At 30.2% G+C, this 17,515-nt stretch overlaps 1 protein-coding gene across 5 annotated transcripts in view; it reads left to right on the plus strand.

The window, feature by feature from the left end:
- Nucleotides 1-16,255, plus strand: part of LOC143047875 (uncharacterized) — a 37,672-nt gene extending 21,417 nt beyond the window's left edge. For 3 of the 5 annotated variants that reach the window (XM_076221193.1, XM_076221196.1, XM_076221194.1), the window contains 11 exons: nt 1,758-1,995; nt 2,792-2,938; nt 3,788-4,031; nt 4,450-4,579; nt 5,363-5,523; nt 6,996-7,063; nt 9,878-10,013; nt 10,475-10,549; nt 12,189-12,314; nt 12,981-13,078; nt 13,762-16,255. In XM_076221193.1, the coding sequence (XP_076077308.1) occupies nt 1,758-1,995; nt 2,792-2,938; nt 3,788-4,031; nt 4,450-4,579; nt 5,363-5,523; nt 6,996-7,063; nt 9,878-10,013; nt 10,475-10,549; nt 12,189-12,314; nt 12,981-13,078; nt 13,762-13,942 (1,604 nt within the window). In that variant the 3' untranslated portion in view covers nt 13,943-16,255. The remainder of the gene's footprint in view (nt 1-1,757; nt 1,996-2,791; nt 2,939-3,787; nt 4,032-4,449; nt 4,580-5,362; nt 5,524-6,995; nt 7,064-9,877; nt 10,014-10,474; nt 10,550-12,188; nt 12,315-12,980; nt 13,079-13,761) is intronic. The other 2 variants (XM_076221195.1, XM_076221198.1) reach the window with 1 other exon arrangement.
- The last annotated feature ends 1,260 nt before the right edge of the window (nt 16,256-17,515 follow it).

The raw sequence follows: 17,515 nt of genomic DNA on the forward strand, positions 1-17,515 counted from the left end.
GTGTCTGTCTGTCCGTCTGTTGTCAATATGTCAGACATTACCTCAAAAACACTTTTATTAATTTGCATAAAACTTAGGTAAATTGTTAAAATCTATTGACATAAGTTCCCTTTTGTTTTTTATAAATTTTAAATTTTACATTTCTGAGTTATGGAGTTTTATTCATTAAAAAAAAGGGGGATTTTCCAGTTTTTGGACAATTACTCAAGAATGCTTTTACCAACGTGCTAGAAATTTTGGTGAATTGTTAATATCTATTGACATGAGCTCCCTTTCTACTTTTATAAAATTTAGCTTGTACATTTCTAAGTTGTCGAGTTTTATTCTTAAAAAGGGGGATTTTCCAGTTTTCTGATAATAACTCAAAAATGCTTTCAGCAGTTCTCATGAAACATTGGTGAATTGTTGATAACTATTGATGTCAGCTCTCTTTTGATTTTCATAAATTTCTTATATATGACATTGAGAAGTCATTGTACTTTATTTTCATGCCCCATTTATGGGCATTATCATGATTATGTTTTCTGGTCTGCGCGTCCATTCCTCAGTCTGTCCCGCTTCAGGTTAAAGTTTTTGGTCAAGGTAGTTTTTGATGAAGTTGAAGTCCAATCAACTTGAAACTTAGTAAACATGTTCCCTATGACATTGTATGATATGATCTTTCTATTTTTATGCCAAATTGGAGATTTTATCCCATTTTCACGGTCCACTGAACATAGAAAATGATTGTTCCCTATGATATAATCTTTCTAATTTTTATGCCAAATTAGAGGTTTTATCCCATTTTCACGGTCCACTGAACATAGTAAATGATAGTGCGAATGGATCATCCCTGTACTTGGGACACATTCTTGTTTGAAAATGCAACAGGTGTATCATGCGCTCATTGAGCAGATGTTTATTAATGGTGCAGCTTTACTGGTATACAAAAATAAAAATTGTGATTATGTACTTTGAATTATTTTCAGAATTAAGAATTAAATTTGCTATTCTCAAGGAAAGTATTGAATATGTATCCCAAACCATCATAGATAAAAGATAATTAATCATGAAAGGGTAATTAAAGTACATTTGTCTGATTGATAAATGACTAGGAAAAATAGGTATATCATTATAATTGTCACCCAATAAGGTTTTCTAAGCATAAGTTGAAGATCACTGTGTGTGTCTGTTAACAGTGCACAGAAAACATCTATTCAGACACTAATTTCTTATTACAAGTTTTAAATGATATTAATTAAATCCACTATATAGGATTTATTAGCTTGTGCATGAGTTACACATATATTCATGTGATTGTATTAACATATATTTCATAAGTTAAATGTTGAAATAATAAAATGCTGTGTAAACTTTTTTATAGATTAAAAATTGAACTATCTTAAGTAGATATCATAATCAATAGGGAGATGTTGTAGAATCTTCATGCTGTACAGACTTATTTAGTTATACATGTTATATATCCATTGATAGTCCTAAAACACATTCGCTCTTATAGATCTCTTTAAGATCAGTCAGTTAGATATACAATCACATATATTTTCCATAATATTTTTACTACATTGAAGACTGCATATCTTTAATTTTCAGGGAGTAAACAAAAATAAGAATTTTATTTAGTAGTTTTTGTGTAGTGCACATTTATTTATTTATGTTCATCTTAATTGAATACTTCTTTATAGTGCAAAAAAGATCAGAAAGAACATATGCATTGCATTTTTCTGTTAGAATTATATTTAAGTTATTTGTTTAAACAGCTAACAGAGGAGCACCAACTGCACCCATTGGAATTCCGAGGCAGATGGGAAGAGGATCAGTACCACCAAATCATAGTCCTTATAATAGTCCAGCCCCACACCAACAGAGCCCATACACCAACAGAAATAATTCATATCATAGTCCTGCTAATCACCACCCTAGTCCAACAGCTAGATTTCCTATTCACCCTGGTCTAGGACACAGTCCTGCAGGCTTTAGTACTCCACAGCCAAACAGGTAATTTTTTTTAAAAGAAGGAAAAAGGTGAAAAGGTTTCTTCACAACAATAATAGGTGGAAGGCTATTTTTTCAATGAAATGATAAATGAATATGGATATATTAGATAGACTTTTTTTTGCACTATGGTGATGGTTGGGGGTGGGAGGGGCACATGAAGGTGGGAGATATATATATACCCTTCACAGCTTTATTAATAATTAACAGCAATCTCTCATTTAAAGAAGTTTACATTTTTCAAATAATGCTGAGGTGTTCTAAGCTGTCTTGTTAAATGTATATTCACTTTTTATTGCCCTTGAATTGTTTAAGGACATCAATCATCTAGTTTTCTGTAAAATTCTTTGAAGTTGTTAAATTTCTTGCACTAACTGTAAACATAATATAATTACATAAGAACATGCATATTCATCATATGTATTATGATTGTTGTGTATTCAGGTGTAATAAGCCTAAGGCACAACATGTTATGTTCCCAAACAAGGTCTTCATTACGTTATAAGGAAAATTCATTCTTTATAAAAAATATTTTGGAACACAAAGTTGTCTTATTTGACAGTAATAGGTTGTAATAGGGTTTTTGAGCTTCAAAAAAGATTGTTAATTCTCATAATATGAAGATTGAAGGGAAAAAAGTGCAAAGAATCTAACACAAGTATGGATATAGACATGTAATCAGCAGAACAACATTTAGGCTGCTTGCATGTTTTGGCTGATGGTTCAAAGGTGAAGGTGTTGAAAACATTTGACTAAAATTATTCAACTTTCGATTTTGCTTTCAATTTTGCCAATTTAGTTCAATGGTGAAACCTGTGACATTGTTTGACTTTATTGCACCTAGGATACCGCATCAGCATCATCATAATGGAAACACAGACCCCCGACATACTCGAGGGAGAGGAAGAGGGACATATCAAAACTGGGGAGACAAGCAAAATCATCCGTAAGTTTATCAATATATCTATAGATTTTAGATTTTATTTTATTTAAAGTGCAACCTGATATATATCTATTGGTAAAATTTTACTTTTGACATGTTTTCTAGTATTCAGTTCTACGCCATAATTGTGTATTTACAACTTGTGTATCACTAACATAACTAAAAAGAAATGAGAAAAACTTACATGCAACCGTTATGAAAGGAAGTTAACTGAATTAAATTGATATGTTTTAATCAATTTAAATATCTTGGTTTTTTTAAGATCACATCCTTTAATCCATATTATTGCTTTTTATCAAACTTTTGAACAAAACTTGCATATAATCATTACAGGATTTGAAACTGTTTAATTTTTTGAGAGGTTTGAAGAATCTATGGTTTTTAATATTCAAAAATGGACTCATTGAGTATGTGCTAAGTTTCATTTATTAGAGATTTTTTTCATTTTCTTACTATATTGAAGAAGCATAAATAAATAAGAAAAAAAATAATTCTCAAGAAACACGATTTTTGTCATTCAAATAGAATCAATGGTTGTCCACCGTTGTTACATGCTCCAAATTTATCACTGTAAATTTAGGTTTTTATTAATGCGAATAAGGCGTCTGAATAATATCCCAATAAAAACTCGCATTCCTATAACTGGAAAATAGACCTGTTTGCAGATTTTTTTTTAAATTGCAATAATAAAACTTACATTTTTGTGCATTCTTGAAAAATCCCAATAATAAATGCATGCAATAATTTCTGAATTAACAGTATAGTAACAGAAATCATACTGAAAATATTAAAGTTCAGCCGTGAAAAAATTAAAAACTAATTTTGTAACTTTTTTTTGACTTTTGTATCCAGAAATTATAGAGAACAAGAACATAGAGAGAATTACAGAGATAGAGAGAATTATAGAGATAGAGACTATAGACAGAACAGACCATATAACAACAGACGATACTACGAGTACAATGCTGATATTGAACATCGTAGATTGGACGATTATGCAGGCCTGATGACGCAGAAAGAAAAAGACTGGATTATTAAGATACAGCTGTTACAGTTACAGACAGATAATCCTTATATAGATGATTATTATTACACAGTTAGTAACTTATTAAGAATGAAGGTGTTTTGCATTTAGCATCAATATATGTATTTAGGTCAAGTCTATTCCCAGTTCCATGCTCAATTTTATTATTCATGCAGGAAGTTTAAATGTCAATTTTTAATCAATTTGAGATTAATTAATTTAGGGCTACCGTAATATCAACCAAAAGTCATCTTTAGACTTTACAACTTACATATGGCATGCAATATTTGTTTTGGAATGAAAAATTATAAATTGTTTTTGATAATATATATTAGGCAGAATACAGTATTCAGTAAATTTGACAAATTGAAGGTAATTTGTAAGGTTCAATCTCTCAAGCTGAAAAAGAAAGTTCAAATATTTTATGTCTCAGTGTAAGATAATGTGATTTAATAAGCAAGATTGTAATGGCAAACTGTTTTGATTATAGACATTTGCTATAAAGAAGAAGGCACTGGAAAGACAGAAACAGATAGAGAATGGGGAAATAGATGGTAAAAATCTAGCAGAACTAGTAATACCTGCCATGGCTAAGCTAGAGACGAGGGCCTATAAACCTGGTAAATACATGTACAGATGATTAGAAAGTTCTTATCAGTCAATCATTTATTTACTCTTAGACATACTGCTGTGTATAATGTGCCCATATGCTATCAGCTTATAATTTAATTGAGAATTTTCCATGAAAAATGTCTGATTCCATATATTTTTTTTTTTAAATTTAAGATTGTATATATATGTACATGATGTATTTAATAGGGTTACATTATTATGACAACAGCCCAATGACACAAATAACTGAAACCTATGCGGATCCCGTCTTTTGACGGGTTTGAAGTCGTCCTTCTCAGTGCGGAACCCGTCTTTTGACGGGTTACACTGGCTATTTTCTGACCTTTCAAAAAACCTTCAAATCCTCGCATAATCACAAAACTCCGAGTTTAAATTTGAATGGGCCATCAGATCTATATCCATTATTACGCTGTGTTGAAGATTAATTAATCTTGCATGCGGAGGTTTTATATACTCAAATTGTTACTCAAATGATCATTTTTTTAAAGAACATAACTTACTTTGTGTATTCTGAGTAATTCAAGTGTTTCATTTCTTGATTTAGGGTTTGCAATATAAAATCTTTTAAATTCAAAGAAAATGGGGGGGTGACTAGAAGAATTAAAAAAAAAAACAATTTTGCATTAGAATATTAATTCTGTATTAAAGAAGTGTTTAATTGAAGTTATACATACCTTATTTTATTTGTTGTATTTCACATTTTCAAGTAACTTATTGTTGTTCAATTACTGATGATCAAGATATTTATATAATAATATTCTATTTTCTAGCTCAGTTTGAAGGGTCTCTAGGTAGGTTGACCACATCCAGTGTGCACAATCCTCGACAAATTATTGATTTGCATGCACATGATATTCATGATGAGGGTCAAGGTCAGAGTGCAAATAAAGATTTAAGAAAGGCTAGACAGTTACTGATGGAAATTGAGAAGGTAAAGTTTTATATGCCTTTGTTATCAATCCAAAAAATATGAATACTGTTGATTCGTTTATTTTCGTAGGCACAAATTTTTGTGGATTAAGGATGTTCTTAGGTGAGGTTTTGGAATTCATGTAAAATTTTCGGACTCCCTGATGTTTTTCCATACAAAACAAGATAAAATATTTTGCCCCATAACACCTATTTATTTTTTCATATAAGACTAAATAGCTCATGAAAGGCCATTTACCAAAATTTAAGAAGATTCTTATTTTTCTTTCTTTTGTTTTGGGACCCAAATAATACCAATGCAAACATAAGGTAAAAGTCTGATTCAACCTTTTCCCACCATATTTTTAATCTCAAATATTTCGAAAAGGAGGTCCATGACCTATCAATATTTTTAGCTTATTTTTATTCTTAAAAAATGCTCTACCAGCTTAAAGTATCAATTTTAAATTCTTGATTTATTAATTTTCACCTAACCTCACCTAAGTACATCCTTAAGGAAAACTGTCATGTTTGTTGATGTCTAATATCATGGTTTTTACGAAGTCTGCATAAAAGCCTACAGGATACTTGTCATTCGTTGCTCATTTAATTTGGTGTTTCTCCTATTCCCACGAAATTCATGGAAATTGTTATCCAACAAATAATAATGAATTCACAGTATTAGTAAATGAGAGTGCTGTAAACGTAATATTAAGTTTCTTTATGTATTGACCTGTAACATTGTCTTGTTTCTAGGAAAATAATTAATACAATTTTAGTCTGTTTCTAAGGATATAAACTATTTCTAGAGAAAAGCATTTTTGGTTTTTTAGGGACATTTTTTTAACCAGTTAATATTTTATTTTCTAGATGTATATATAACCTGTATTCATATAACCATATAATTGTCACATAATATGTTTTTATATCCCCGCTTTGAAAAAAAGGGGGGTATACTGTTTTACCTCTGTCTGTCCTTCCGTCAGTCCATCAGTCCCTCAGTCTGTCAGTCAGTCCGTCCTTCCCATGAATATTTTCATCACATTTTTCTCAGGAACTACACTACCAGGATTTCTGAAATTTGGTTTCAGGCTTGATATAAGTAAGCTATACCATGTGATGCGTTTTCAGATTCATCACTCAACAACTTCCTGTTTACCGAACACTTGTTTGATTTTACACATGATAGCCAAGTTGAAAATTTTTCGTCACATTTTTCTCAGGAACTACAATACAAGGATTTCTGAAATTTGGTTTAACGGTTAATATAAGTCAGCTATACCGTGTGATGCTTTTTCAGATTCATCACTCGACAACTTCCTGTTTACCGAACACTTGCATATTTTTACACAATTAATATTATCCACTTGCGGCGGGGTTATCATCAACAGTTTCACTTGTTAGAATTTTTTTTATTCCAGTCATCTTTTTCCTGGAATATAATCTCTAACCTGGTCTTTATACTACAATATAATCTCTAACTGTTTGTTTTAGGGGTATAACTTATTGCTGGAGGTTGATGATATCGAGAAGAAAATATTAGCTCTACCAGATGAAGCTAGGTAACATATCATATGCATACATATCCGAGAAATATAGAGCTTTCATTATTATGAAACAAAACTTAAAAAAATTTCATTATTGCGATTCAATTAGTGAGTTTCTACATAAATTACTACAAGGTTTGGACTAGTTGTTTATTGGACATTTGGTCTAGGAATACAGTTATCGTCCTTTGATTTTCATTGTCTACAAATAGAGTCCTTAGTGTGGACTGTGTTTAACTGTTTTTCATACACCTTCCAAATTTATTTCTATATATTTCATGCATAGAATAATAAGTAGGGGGATGAAATTACATTGAAAAAAATTTAAGGCATGGATATGAGTTCTATATAATTTCAAGGGTCAATCAAGGTCAAATGAAAGAATTGTTGGAAACAACCTTTTCTGTACTATTATTTAATTGCAAAAAAGATTCTGTTATATTGAAATTGTGATTAAATGACAGATTAGAGTTGTTTCCCTTGGGGGAAAAATGAATATTCTCAAATATGTCTTATTATTAGATAAATATATAATAATATTTTGAAGCAAGTTTTCATGATAACTTAAACCAGTTACTGATATTTATAGTATAATTTTCTCTCTTCATCAGATATCTACTGCTATTAATCTGGATGTGTCCGCTATTTTATGTTTATTCATCATATTAAATACACATTTTACACTTGTATTCAAAGGAGTATGTTCGGTAAGGTCCTAAAATGGCCCCCTTTTTTAGCGTAAATTTCAAATTCAGATTTATTGACCAATATCATAATAAATTATAGCTAATACAGTGACTAGATAGGAAATAAGCCATTTTGTTGAAAGTTTTACGTTTCTGCGTTTCATTATGACGTCACAAGTTGTACTCATATCGATTTTTCTCGAAAAATCAATGAAAATAGGTAAATTTCCATAGATTACTGGACAGGAAACATAGAGCGCATACGTCGACAACAAAGATCTTTTAAAATAATGTGTGTGAAGACATTTCACATGTCTTTTTGAATATTAAGCTTGTCGACGCCTGCGCTCTATGTTTCCTGGACCTTAATTTGGTTGAAATCCAGCTGATTTTGTCAAATTTCACCAAATTCCTTATCTTGACCTTTTAAGAATGTAAAAATCAACGTGTTAGAATTAAACTTTGACAAAACTAGTTCAGTTAAACCTTCTCACATGTCTTTAAGACTTAAAACATTTATTGTCTTGTAACTATGAACTTTATAATTGGGGCCAAATATGGCCCTTACCGAACTTACTCCTTTGTCTGCCATTACGTTAAATCACACAGGTTCCCGTAAACTTTGACATAACAATTCAAAAAAATTGACGTCATAATTAAATAGAGATTGTTGTTTGACGTCAAAAGGTTATTCGGAGGTGATCTAAGGTCATTCGGAGGCGCAATTCAGCTAAATACTAAAAGTGTAAATATGTTTATTGTTTCCAGTACAGTCATTTCAACGAGCAGAATCACACAGATAAAGGATACTGGAATAAGATAGACATGATAGATGTAGCAAAATCATATCTTGTTCATACATTCAGTTGTTTTAAACATTTATTAGTGATTCTTAATGATACCACATTTAAGTATCCAAAGTTTGGATCAGTCTGTTCATGCCTAAATAATAAATAGATGTAAGAAGATGTAGTATGAGTACCAATGATACAACTCTCCATCAAAGTCACAATTTGTAAAAGTAAACCATTATAGATCAAAGTAGGTTCTTCAACACTGAGTCTTTACTCACACCAAACAGCAATGACTAGTGTAAAACCTTTCAATAAGTTCTTAAATATATGCTCAGGGTTGGCAAAGTATTACCCGCCCGGGTTTTACTGGGCGGGAAAACCCGGGTTTTCCCGGGCTGGGCAATACTACCTGAAACGGGGAATACTGGGTAATACTGGGCAATATGATTTTTTAAGCTTATTTCAACACAAAATAGTAAAGACTTGTTGTAGTTTCATAGTATTGTAGCTAAATATATACATTTTATACAGATAACCATTGAGAGTCATCAAAAATTCAATTTCATTCTCTTCTCCACATAAATTTTATGTAGGCAAAATACAATATTTGCACAATTTAGGATTCCTCACTAATTTCCTAGCATTGTTTCAATAATCTTAACACTTTATTGCAGTGTTTAAGTGAATTGTAAAGTAAATTGCTATACATGTATACACAACCATGATTGCTAAATAAACACCCTACAGGGTCTTGTCATTAACTCTTATAAGAATGAAAAGACTGATTATTGTTATATAATCATATCTGTGTTCTAATCTGAATAATTACTTATTAATTAGTTTTGTACATTTGTACATATATAAATTATTTCAAAGTAATTTTTCTTAAATTCTTTATACTAGTTTAATATATATTTGAAAACATATTTTTTTATCAGAGTTGTTAGAATAATTCTTTCTCAGATGTATACTCTTGTACTTTTGTACATGTATGTATCATAAGACTCTCAAAAAAGTAAACTTATTTATAAATAAAAATAGGTTTACATATATCTTAAATGTATTGCATTTGTGTTTGATTACTGAATCCTCTTTGAAATTCAGGCCAGAAACGTATATTACCCAGTATTGCCCAGTATTACCCAGTAAAACCCAGTAAAACCCGGGTTTTCCCAGTATTTCCCACTGGGCTGGGCAATACTCATAAAACCCGGGTTTTTGCCAACCCTGTATATGCTAGAACCAATAATCATTTGAAATTAAGTAACTATGTAAAATGATTAGAATTTGCATATCTTAGTACATCTAGATGAAAGTTTATTGTAATCTTCTTTTTCTTTTTTTTAAAGAACTCCCTTATTTGAACAAAGACATGATATGCTTTACTCACTGTATAAATATGTGATAAGTGATGACTTCCTACATCTTGTGATGGTCAGAAAAGGCAGGAAACTGGTAGCTAGATGTATACCTAACCTGGAAAAGGTAAGTCTAATAGATAACATCAGTTAGAGCTCTGATCAGAAAGGGCAGGAAACTGGTAGCTAGATGTATACCTAACCTGGAAAGGTAAGTCTAATAGATAACATCAGTTAGAGCTTTTATAGAAATCCATGGTGAATAAAACTTTAATGGGTAGATAAAATTATGTCTTTACAATATGTAACAATTTTATCTTGTTTCAAGTATTGGCTGGACACAATTTTTTTTTATTATTCATTGTCATATCAAATTGATGACATTTTTACTTGGTTTTAAACGATATAAATGAGAAAATAGAAATGGGCTAAACAATTTTAAAAGATATAAATGAGAATATAGAAACGGGCCAAAGATTTTTAAAAGATATAGATGAGAATATAAAAACGGCCAAAGAAATTTAAAAGATATAAATGAGACTATAGAAACAGGCCAAAGAAACAATAACCAATGAAATTATATTTCAGAAAAATGCAGAAGATGTGGTTATGTTAGTATTAAAGAGATTACAAGTGCTGCTGAAGAAAGACCCTCAGGATGAGGTAAACACTACCCATAATTCATTGTGTTCAAAGTCATTATCCATTGAATGTATATTTGGTTCCTATGGCAGTTGTTTTAATGCATTTGAAAGATAAACACGAAAAGATAATTTCATATTAGAATATCAGAGGGAGACAACTGCACAGTGATTTTTGTATCACAGATTTTTCTTCATTTAAGGAATGACTGTAATATTTTTTCTGTCTGTGAAGAAATAACATCAAAATGTAGTGCACACTGAATAACGCGCATAGCGTGTTATTTGTAAAATGTTGGACAAAAATAATGTCTATAAGCTGATAAACATAACAATGTCAACCAATCAGAAGAAGCTTTACATTCAAAATTAAATTATATAGATTTAACTGTAAAAAAAACTTACGGTAAATTAGAAAAACAACTGCAACAGTGATAAAATTGAGAATGGAAATGGGGAATCTGTCAAAGAGACAACAACTCAACCAAAGAGCAGATAACACTTTCATAGAACTTCTGATGTTAACAATTGCTAGTCTATAAATTAATCGAAACAAATTCATATGTTCAAAGACTTAAGGGCATACGATACAGTTTTGAACCTGTATTTACAAGTTGATGAAAATTTGCATATAGGCTATTTTTTACCTGATTAAATCAAATATGTAATAAAAAATATACCTTCATGTGCTACTTTTGGAGTAAAATGAGGTCGAAATTTGGTATATTTGCTCAAAATTCAGATTTGTGTCCGTATTTTCTTTTTCGAAAGAAAGACATAACTTTTTTGTTGTAAAAGATAAACACAAATGGTTTTTTGTTAAATAATCTGTAATTTCTGTATTTTATAAGTACCATTTAAAATTATGCAATTTTTATTCAGAAATAACTCAAATTTATCAAATGTTCATGAATAGAGGAACAAACGTCATTTTTTGCTGCATGTTTATCAAAATTAAAAAAATTCCTCTATTTACAGTTTTATAAAATTTGGGTCACATAATCTCCTTGCAAAATGAAACAAATTGCCGTTTTAAAAAATAGGGGTCCATGCACTCGTTTTCAAATTAAATCAGTTTGAATGATAAAAATCAGTCTAAAAATGCATCTTTTCCCGATATGTCATAGTTTGACGTCGCGAAAATAACATTTTACGTTAGCAACGTCATTACCTCCCCTGTAACTGTATCGTATGCCCTTAACATATTTCTGTTGTGAAAGGACATTTTGTAAAACCTATAAATTATATTCTAAAATGCTTTTTTGTTTGAATGAAAACTAAAATTATTAGATTATTTTTTTGCTTTCTGAAATTCAGTTTACCGTAGTAATCTGTATGTTTGGCAACTCCAGGAACTGTGTATATATCTGTTGTCTTATGTTTTGCTGATAATTGTAAATTCAAAAATTTTATGTCTTTATTTTACCAAAATAGCTAAGGGATAGGTTTAGCAAAAATAAAAAAGGTTATTTTAAATGTTGATAGCATTGTTTTAGGCAGCATTTCTAAAAGTTGCAATAATTTATATTATGCTTTTGTCAATTGTTCAACTATTACAATAAGTGCATGCAATAATTTCTCAATATTCATTATTTTAAAATCTTGACATTCAGATTTAAAAGACATACACACATTACATTTCGTTATTTATATATTTTCAGGGATTAATGGTTTTACATGATCCTGTTGTCAGAACGATACAAAGCTGTGATTTAAAAAGTTTAGTCCAGTTCATATCAACTGTACTGTCAGAAACTGATACAGCTTCCCAAGCTTTGCAAAATAAGGTTTGTTTTAATTGCTGTCGTTTATATGAACATGAATAAAAGATTACTATGGATTCTATATTATTTGTGGGATATCAATTTCATGAACTTTGGGTACTGGTTAACCACAAATTTTTATGATCCACAATTTTTTTCACCTGAGACTAAGGACAGCACACACGTAATGTGACGGAGTCGAACAACATTTCCTTAGCATGCTGGTACAGTTATGTAACAGCACAAAATAAGCATAATTTGTAAAAATCAGTTGTAAAATGGTTGACTCATCAGTTGAGCACAAAAAAGAAATAATATTAACACTCTTACACAAAGCACCAATTTGAGATTACTCACAGTAACTAAGTACTCAGAGAAGACGTAACAAAGTTGAAAAACTTGTCTAAGCCATTTGTCATTTTTTGAACAATAAAAAGTGTTTAAACTAAAACTAATTAGTAACTGTAAGTTAGTTTAAAGCCAGTAAACTAATGAAAATCATGTATCCAAGTGTGAAATTTTGCAGTTGAGAAAAAAGAGTAGCATTTAGTGTCCTCATAACTGAAAAAAAGGGGCATTTGTATAATAATTATTGACTATTATAATGTCATAGAGAAATGTTAATTTTTTGTTAAATATTTCTATACATGGTCTTAATTTCTCAGGATAAAATTATTTTCTTTTTTCTAGTTTGGTAGTTCTGTTGTTTGTACGTTAATTCATCGTGGTGAAGTGCTGTACAAAGATACATCACCATTAGACATAGATAATCAGCTACAGACTGAGTGGTAAGTACTAGTTTAGGAAAGCCACTGTGAATAAGTGCTGTAAAATCAGGTCTAACCTTTTGCAACATAAGGGTAGAATTTTGCCCAGATCTGAAGAGTAATTGTGAGGTATTGCAATTACTTATTTCTTGTCATATAGCTCTTTGTTTGGACACCTGGATAATATCCTGAAAAAAACAGTCTATTAAGATCAAGTGCCTAGTTTCAAAACTTTAAGCCATTGCAGAATATTGATTTGTGTAGATTTAGTGGGAAAATGCATAAAAACACTGCTTGAAAACAGTTGTAATTCTCTTTTTAATTCTTATCCAACAACTAGAACCATTGGCAGAATTATTTTTAAGGTGGTTTCTTTCAGATTTAAAAATCTCCTTTTTGAAAATCTATTGCTTAATTTTCTCTTGCAAAATACATATTTTATTGAATCATTATATACGTATTTAAACATAATGCATAGACAACCGTGGCATAGACAACAGTGAATTGATAACTTTTCAAAGAGTTCAGAAAAGGAACTTTAGAGAACCACAAGGCTTATTTTAAAGACAATTTTATTTATGTTAAGAATTGTGGCAAAATTGAATACAATATGAACAAATAAACAATGAAAAATGGTGGTACTATATGAAGTGTCAACAGTGGTTAATTGTATGCGGTAATGTAGTATTGTTTTCTTTTTTTAGGTGTCAGTTTGTACATGATTTGGCGAGTATCCTTGCTACAGTGCCATTAGAATCTCTGGTGAAACCTAAACTTCCACAGACAACAATATCAGGACATTTTGACCGTCTGCTTAACAAGAAGCAGATTGCCTCCCTTGAAGATAAATTGAAAGTGATAGCAGAACCTCTGACTATTTCTTGACCTTTGACCTTCTACTTAAAGAATTCTGTGATGTCAGAATGAGGTCAAGGTGATAGTGATGAATGGGTTTTCTGTATATGTGATGTAGACTATATTGGTTTCTATAAAAAGATGTTAGTTTTCCTGTATCATGTGTATTCAATTATTGTTTAGAAAATTCAGCAGGAATTAAGTGTTGTATTTCAGTATAAACTTATTTTATTTTCAGATTTATAACGGTTTTTATTCACAGTTGAAGCATTAAGGGGAAATGTCACAAAGTCTGTTTTAATAGAAAGAAAATATTTAATGGTTTATATTTTTTTTTTTTAAGTTTTCCGGTGATTTGTATCATATCAAAATAGGAGAATCATAAACAGAAAAGCATCATATTTGCAATTAAGAATTTTCTCTTTAAATTTTTTCTATAATATTTCAAATGCACCCATATTTTGCAGTACATTTAATCACAGAGATTGTTATGCTAGAATCACTAGGTTGTAAGTATTCACAATGTAATAAGAAACATAAATTTGTAGATTGGCAGAGCTCTGTTATTGAAATTTTGCATTTACCTTGTCTGTATGTCTGTCCATTGGACCATTTGTCCGTCCCACAAATATTTCCATTATATTATATCAAGTATCAATGAAACTTTGACTTCATATTGGATAAGCAGCTTTTCAGTGAGAAATTTTAATGCAGCATTCTTATCAAGACAATGTATACATCATTGAATGTCTGGTATTATCATCATATAACATAAAAGTCAAATGGTCATTGGTAATTTATAAATTGACAAGAATCCAGGATTTGAAAGAAGCACCAATCATTTTCATTGCCAGATCAATGAAGCAATTCTGTAAACTCTATTAATTTGTTTTTGGTTAATTCTAAAACTGTGTTGAAGTTTGATGGCGCCCAAGATCAATGATGCATAGTCCTACATCCTTAACACATTTTATCAAGTATCTCTAAGGGAAAAAAAATCCATATACTGCAATCTAGATGATGTGTTTTAAAGGTCTTCTAAACAATTTTTCATCAAACTTGTTATAGGTATTTATACATGGATTATACTGGACATAAGTTTGTTGTATTAACTCAATTTATTTTCAATGTATGATTAAGTCATTGTATGATTTAGTTAAATATGAAAAAATATATATATGGCACTAACAAACACTACATGTAAATAGCAAGTTTATTTCAAATGCTCTGACTTCAAATGTTATTAAACAAAGGGTATTCACGGTTTAGTTTATATTATATAACATTTCTATGTTCAATATGAGGATCAAACCAATGTTTGCCATTTAAATATCCAATCACTATTTAAGTACATATACTAACTATAAAATATAATAGACATATATAATAGTTGAAGACAAATAGTTGTACTTTTTTTAATAAAAGAAATAAAAAAACGATTAAACATATAAATTATTTGGGGGAAAAGAGGTGTTAAAATAATGAGCAACTTCTCAATTTGTTCTGATTGGTTTATAATATCAAGAAGCTGGCACCTTATAATTTTTTAGATTTTTTTTTATACTTCAGTTAGTGCTATTATATATTTTAGGTTCAAAATGATGAATGATGAATATTAACATGTATTATATTTACTAAAACAATATTTTATTACAAAGAACAATTTATTTGCTTCTGGTTGGAATTGTAGTTGTTGTATTTTCCAATTTAAAGATGAAATTGATTTTCACAATTAAGGATAATGAATATTTAATAACTACTTTGTATTTTGATACCATTTGAAATATAAGTTATGTTGGAGTGATCAATAACATCTCCACTTGAAATACTTCTTTAAGTTGCTCTTAGCCATGAAAATTATTTGTAAGATTTTTTTGAAATTTTTACATCAGTACATATAACAGGAGCTAGTATAATATTTTATTCACTTAAGAAATTTCTATGGTTTGAAAAAAAGCATATTTTCTTGAAAACTATGAACAAATATTATAATTAACATACTTTATTGTATTTTGAAAGCACCTTTTCAAAATCGTTAAGGGCAACTTTTTGTAATTTCTTTTTTTTTTTATAAAAATAATCATTTGAAAACATTTTTTCTTATAGAGATGCCATAATTGTTTTGCATGTTTTTGTTTCTCATAGATAGAGACATTGTAAGTAGATGATGATGTATATTTGGAGAGTTATATTAAGAACCAGTTCTGTGGGGCGACATTTGTTATGCCCAGGCGACATGTTGTTATGCCTTAAAACACAGACTGAAGAAGAACTAGCCATTAGGCATTTTTCTAGTGCTCTTTGTTACTTAGTAACATTACAAATAAAATTTTGCAAATCCTACTTGTTAATTCATTACATATTGAAAGATTTTTCTGAAAATATATTTGTAGGGCTAATTTTTTTCAGAATATATTGGTATGTTTTCTTTCATCTGCCCACAACAAATTTGCAGAAGGAAAAGTTACAGGTATATAAAAATAAGAAGATGGGGTATGAATGTCAATGAAACAACTCTTCACAATAGACCAAATGACACAAAATTAACAACTATAGGTCACTGAGGTCACTGTTTGGCCTTCAATAATTTAGTAAAACCCATACTGCATAGTCAGCTTTAATAGACCCTGAAATGATAAATGTTAAACAATTCAAATGAGAAAACTAATGACCTGATCTATGTACAACAAGAATGTGTCCCCAGTACATGGATGCCCCATCCGCACTATCATTTTCTATGTTCAGTGGACCGTGAAAATGGGGGGAAATCTCTAATTTGGCATTATAATTAGAAAGATCATATCATAGGGAACATGTGTACTAAGTTTCAAGTTGATTGGACTTCAACTTCATCAAAAACTACCTGGACCAAAAAAAATTATCCTGGAAACTTTATCCTGAAGTGGGACAGACAGACGAACGGAAGGACAAATGGACGGACAAAGGGATGCAAGCTATCTGTTACGCCTATTTAAAACCAAGAATATTGATAGAATTGGTGTCAATGTAAATTTTCAGACAAAGTTGACTTTTGGTCATTTCCTTTCATATTTAGGTATTTTAAACATTCCTGGCTTTCAAATGTTAATTTTTAAGCATCCTTAGATGATTCAAACCTTGTTTACAGATACTGCACATTTCAGTCTGTCATATGTCTATTGGGCTTGAGCTATTGTTCCTGGCTCAGTAACTGCTTGAGAGAAAAAAAAATGCTTTATTTTTTGTCATGAGAAATACTAAGTAGTAGGATAACTATATTTGTTATATGGATTTCTAGCAAGGTTTACATGTGTGATATGGTTAACCTGACTTCAACCTCATTTAATGAATCGACTAAGTTTTGTTCGTGAAGCCAATATGTCAGATACTAAAAGCAATAGACCAACTATATTTGGTGTATGCAATGACTGTAATTGTACATGTGCAGCTTGTAGGTTTCATCTGATATCAACATCATTTAATGGATCATTAGAAAATATTTAGTTTTTGTGGTTAGGTCTTCTTCACGGATACTATAAGCAATAGGACCACTTAATTTGGTATGTGGAATGATTGCAAGGTAAATATGAATGTCTGGCCAGTTTCATATGACCTTAACCTGAT

Source organism: Mytilus galloprovincialis, chromosome 10 (assembly GCF_965363235.1).
Source record: "Mytilus galloprovincialis chromosome 10, xbMytGall1.hap1.1, whole genome shotgun sequence".
In the NCBI taxonomy this organism is placed as follows: domain Eukaryota; kingdom Metazoa; phylum Mollusca; class Bivalvia; order Mytilida; family Mytilidae; genus Mytilus; species Mytilus galloprovincialis.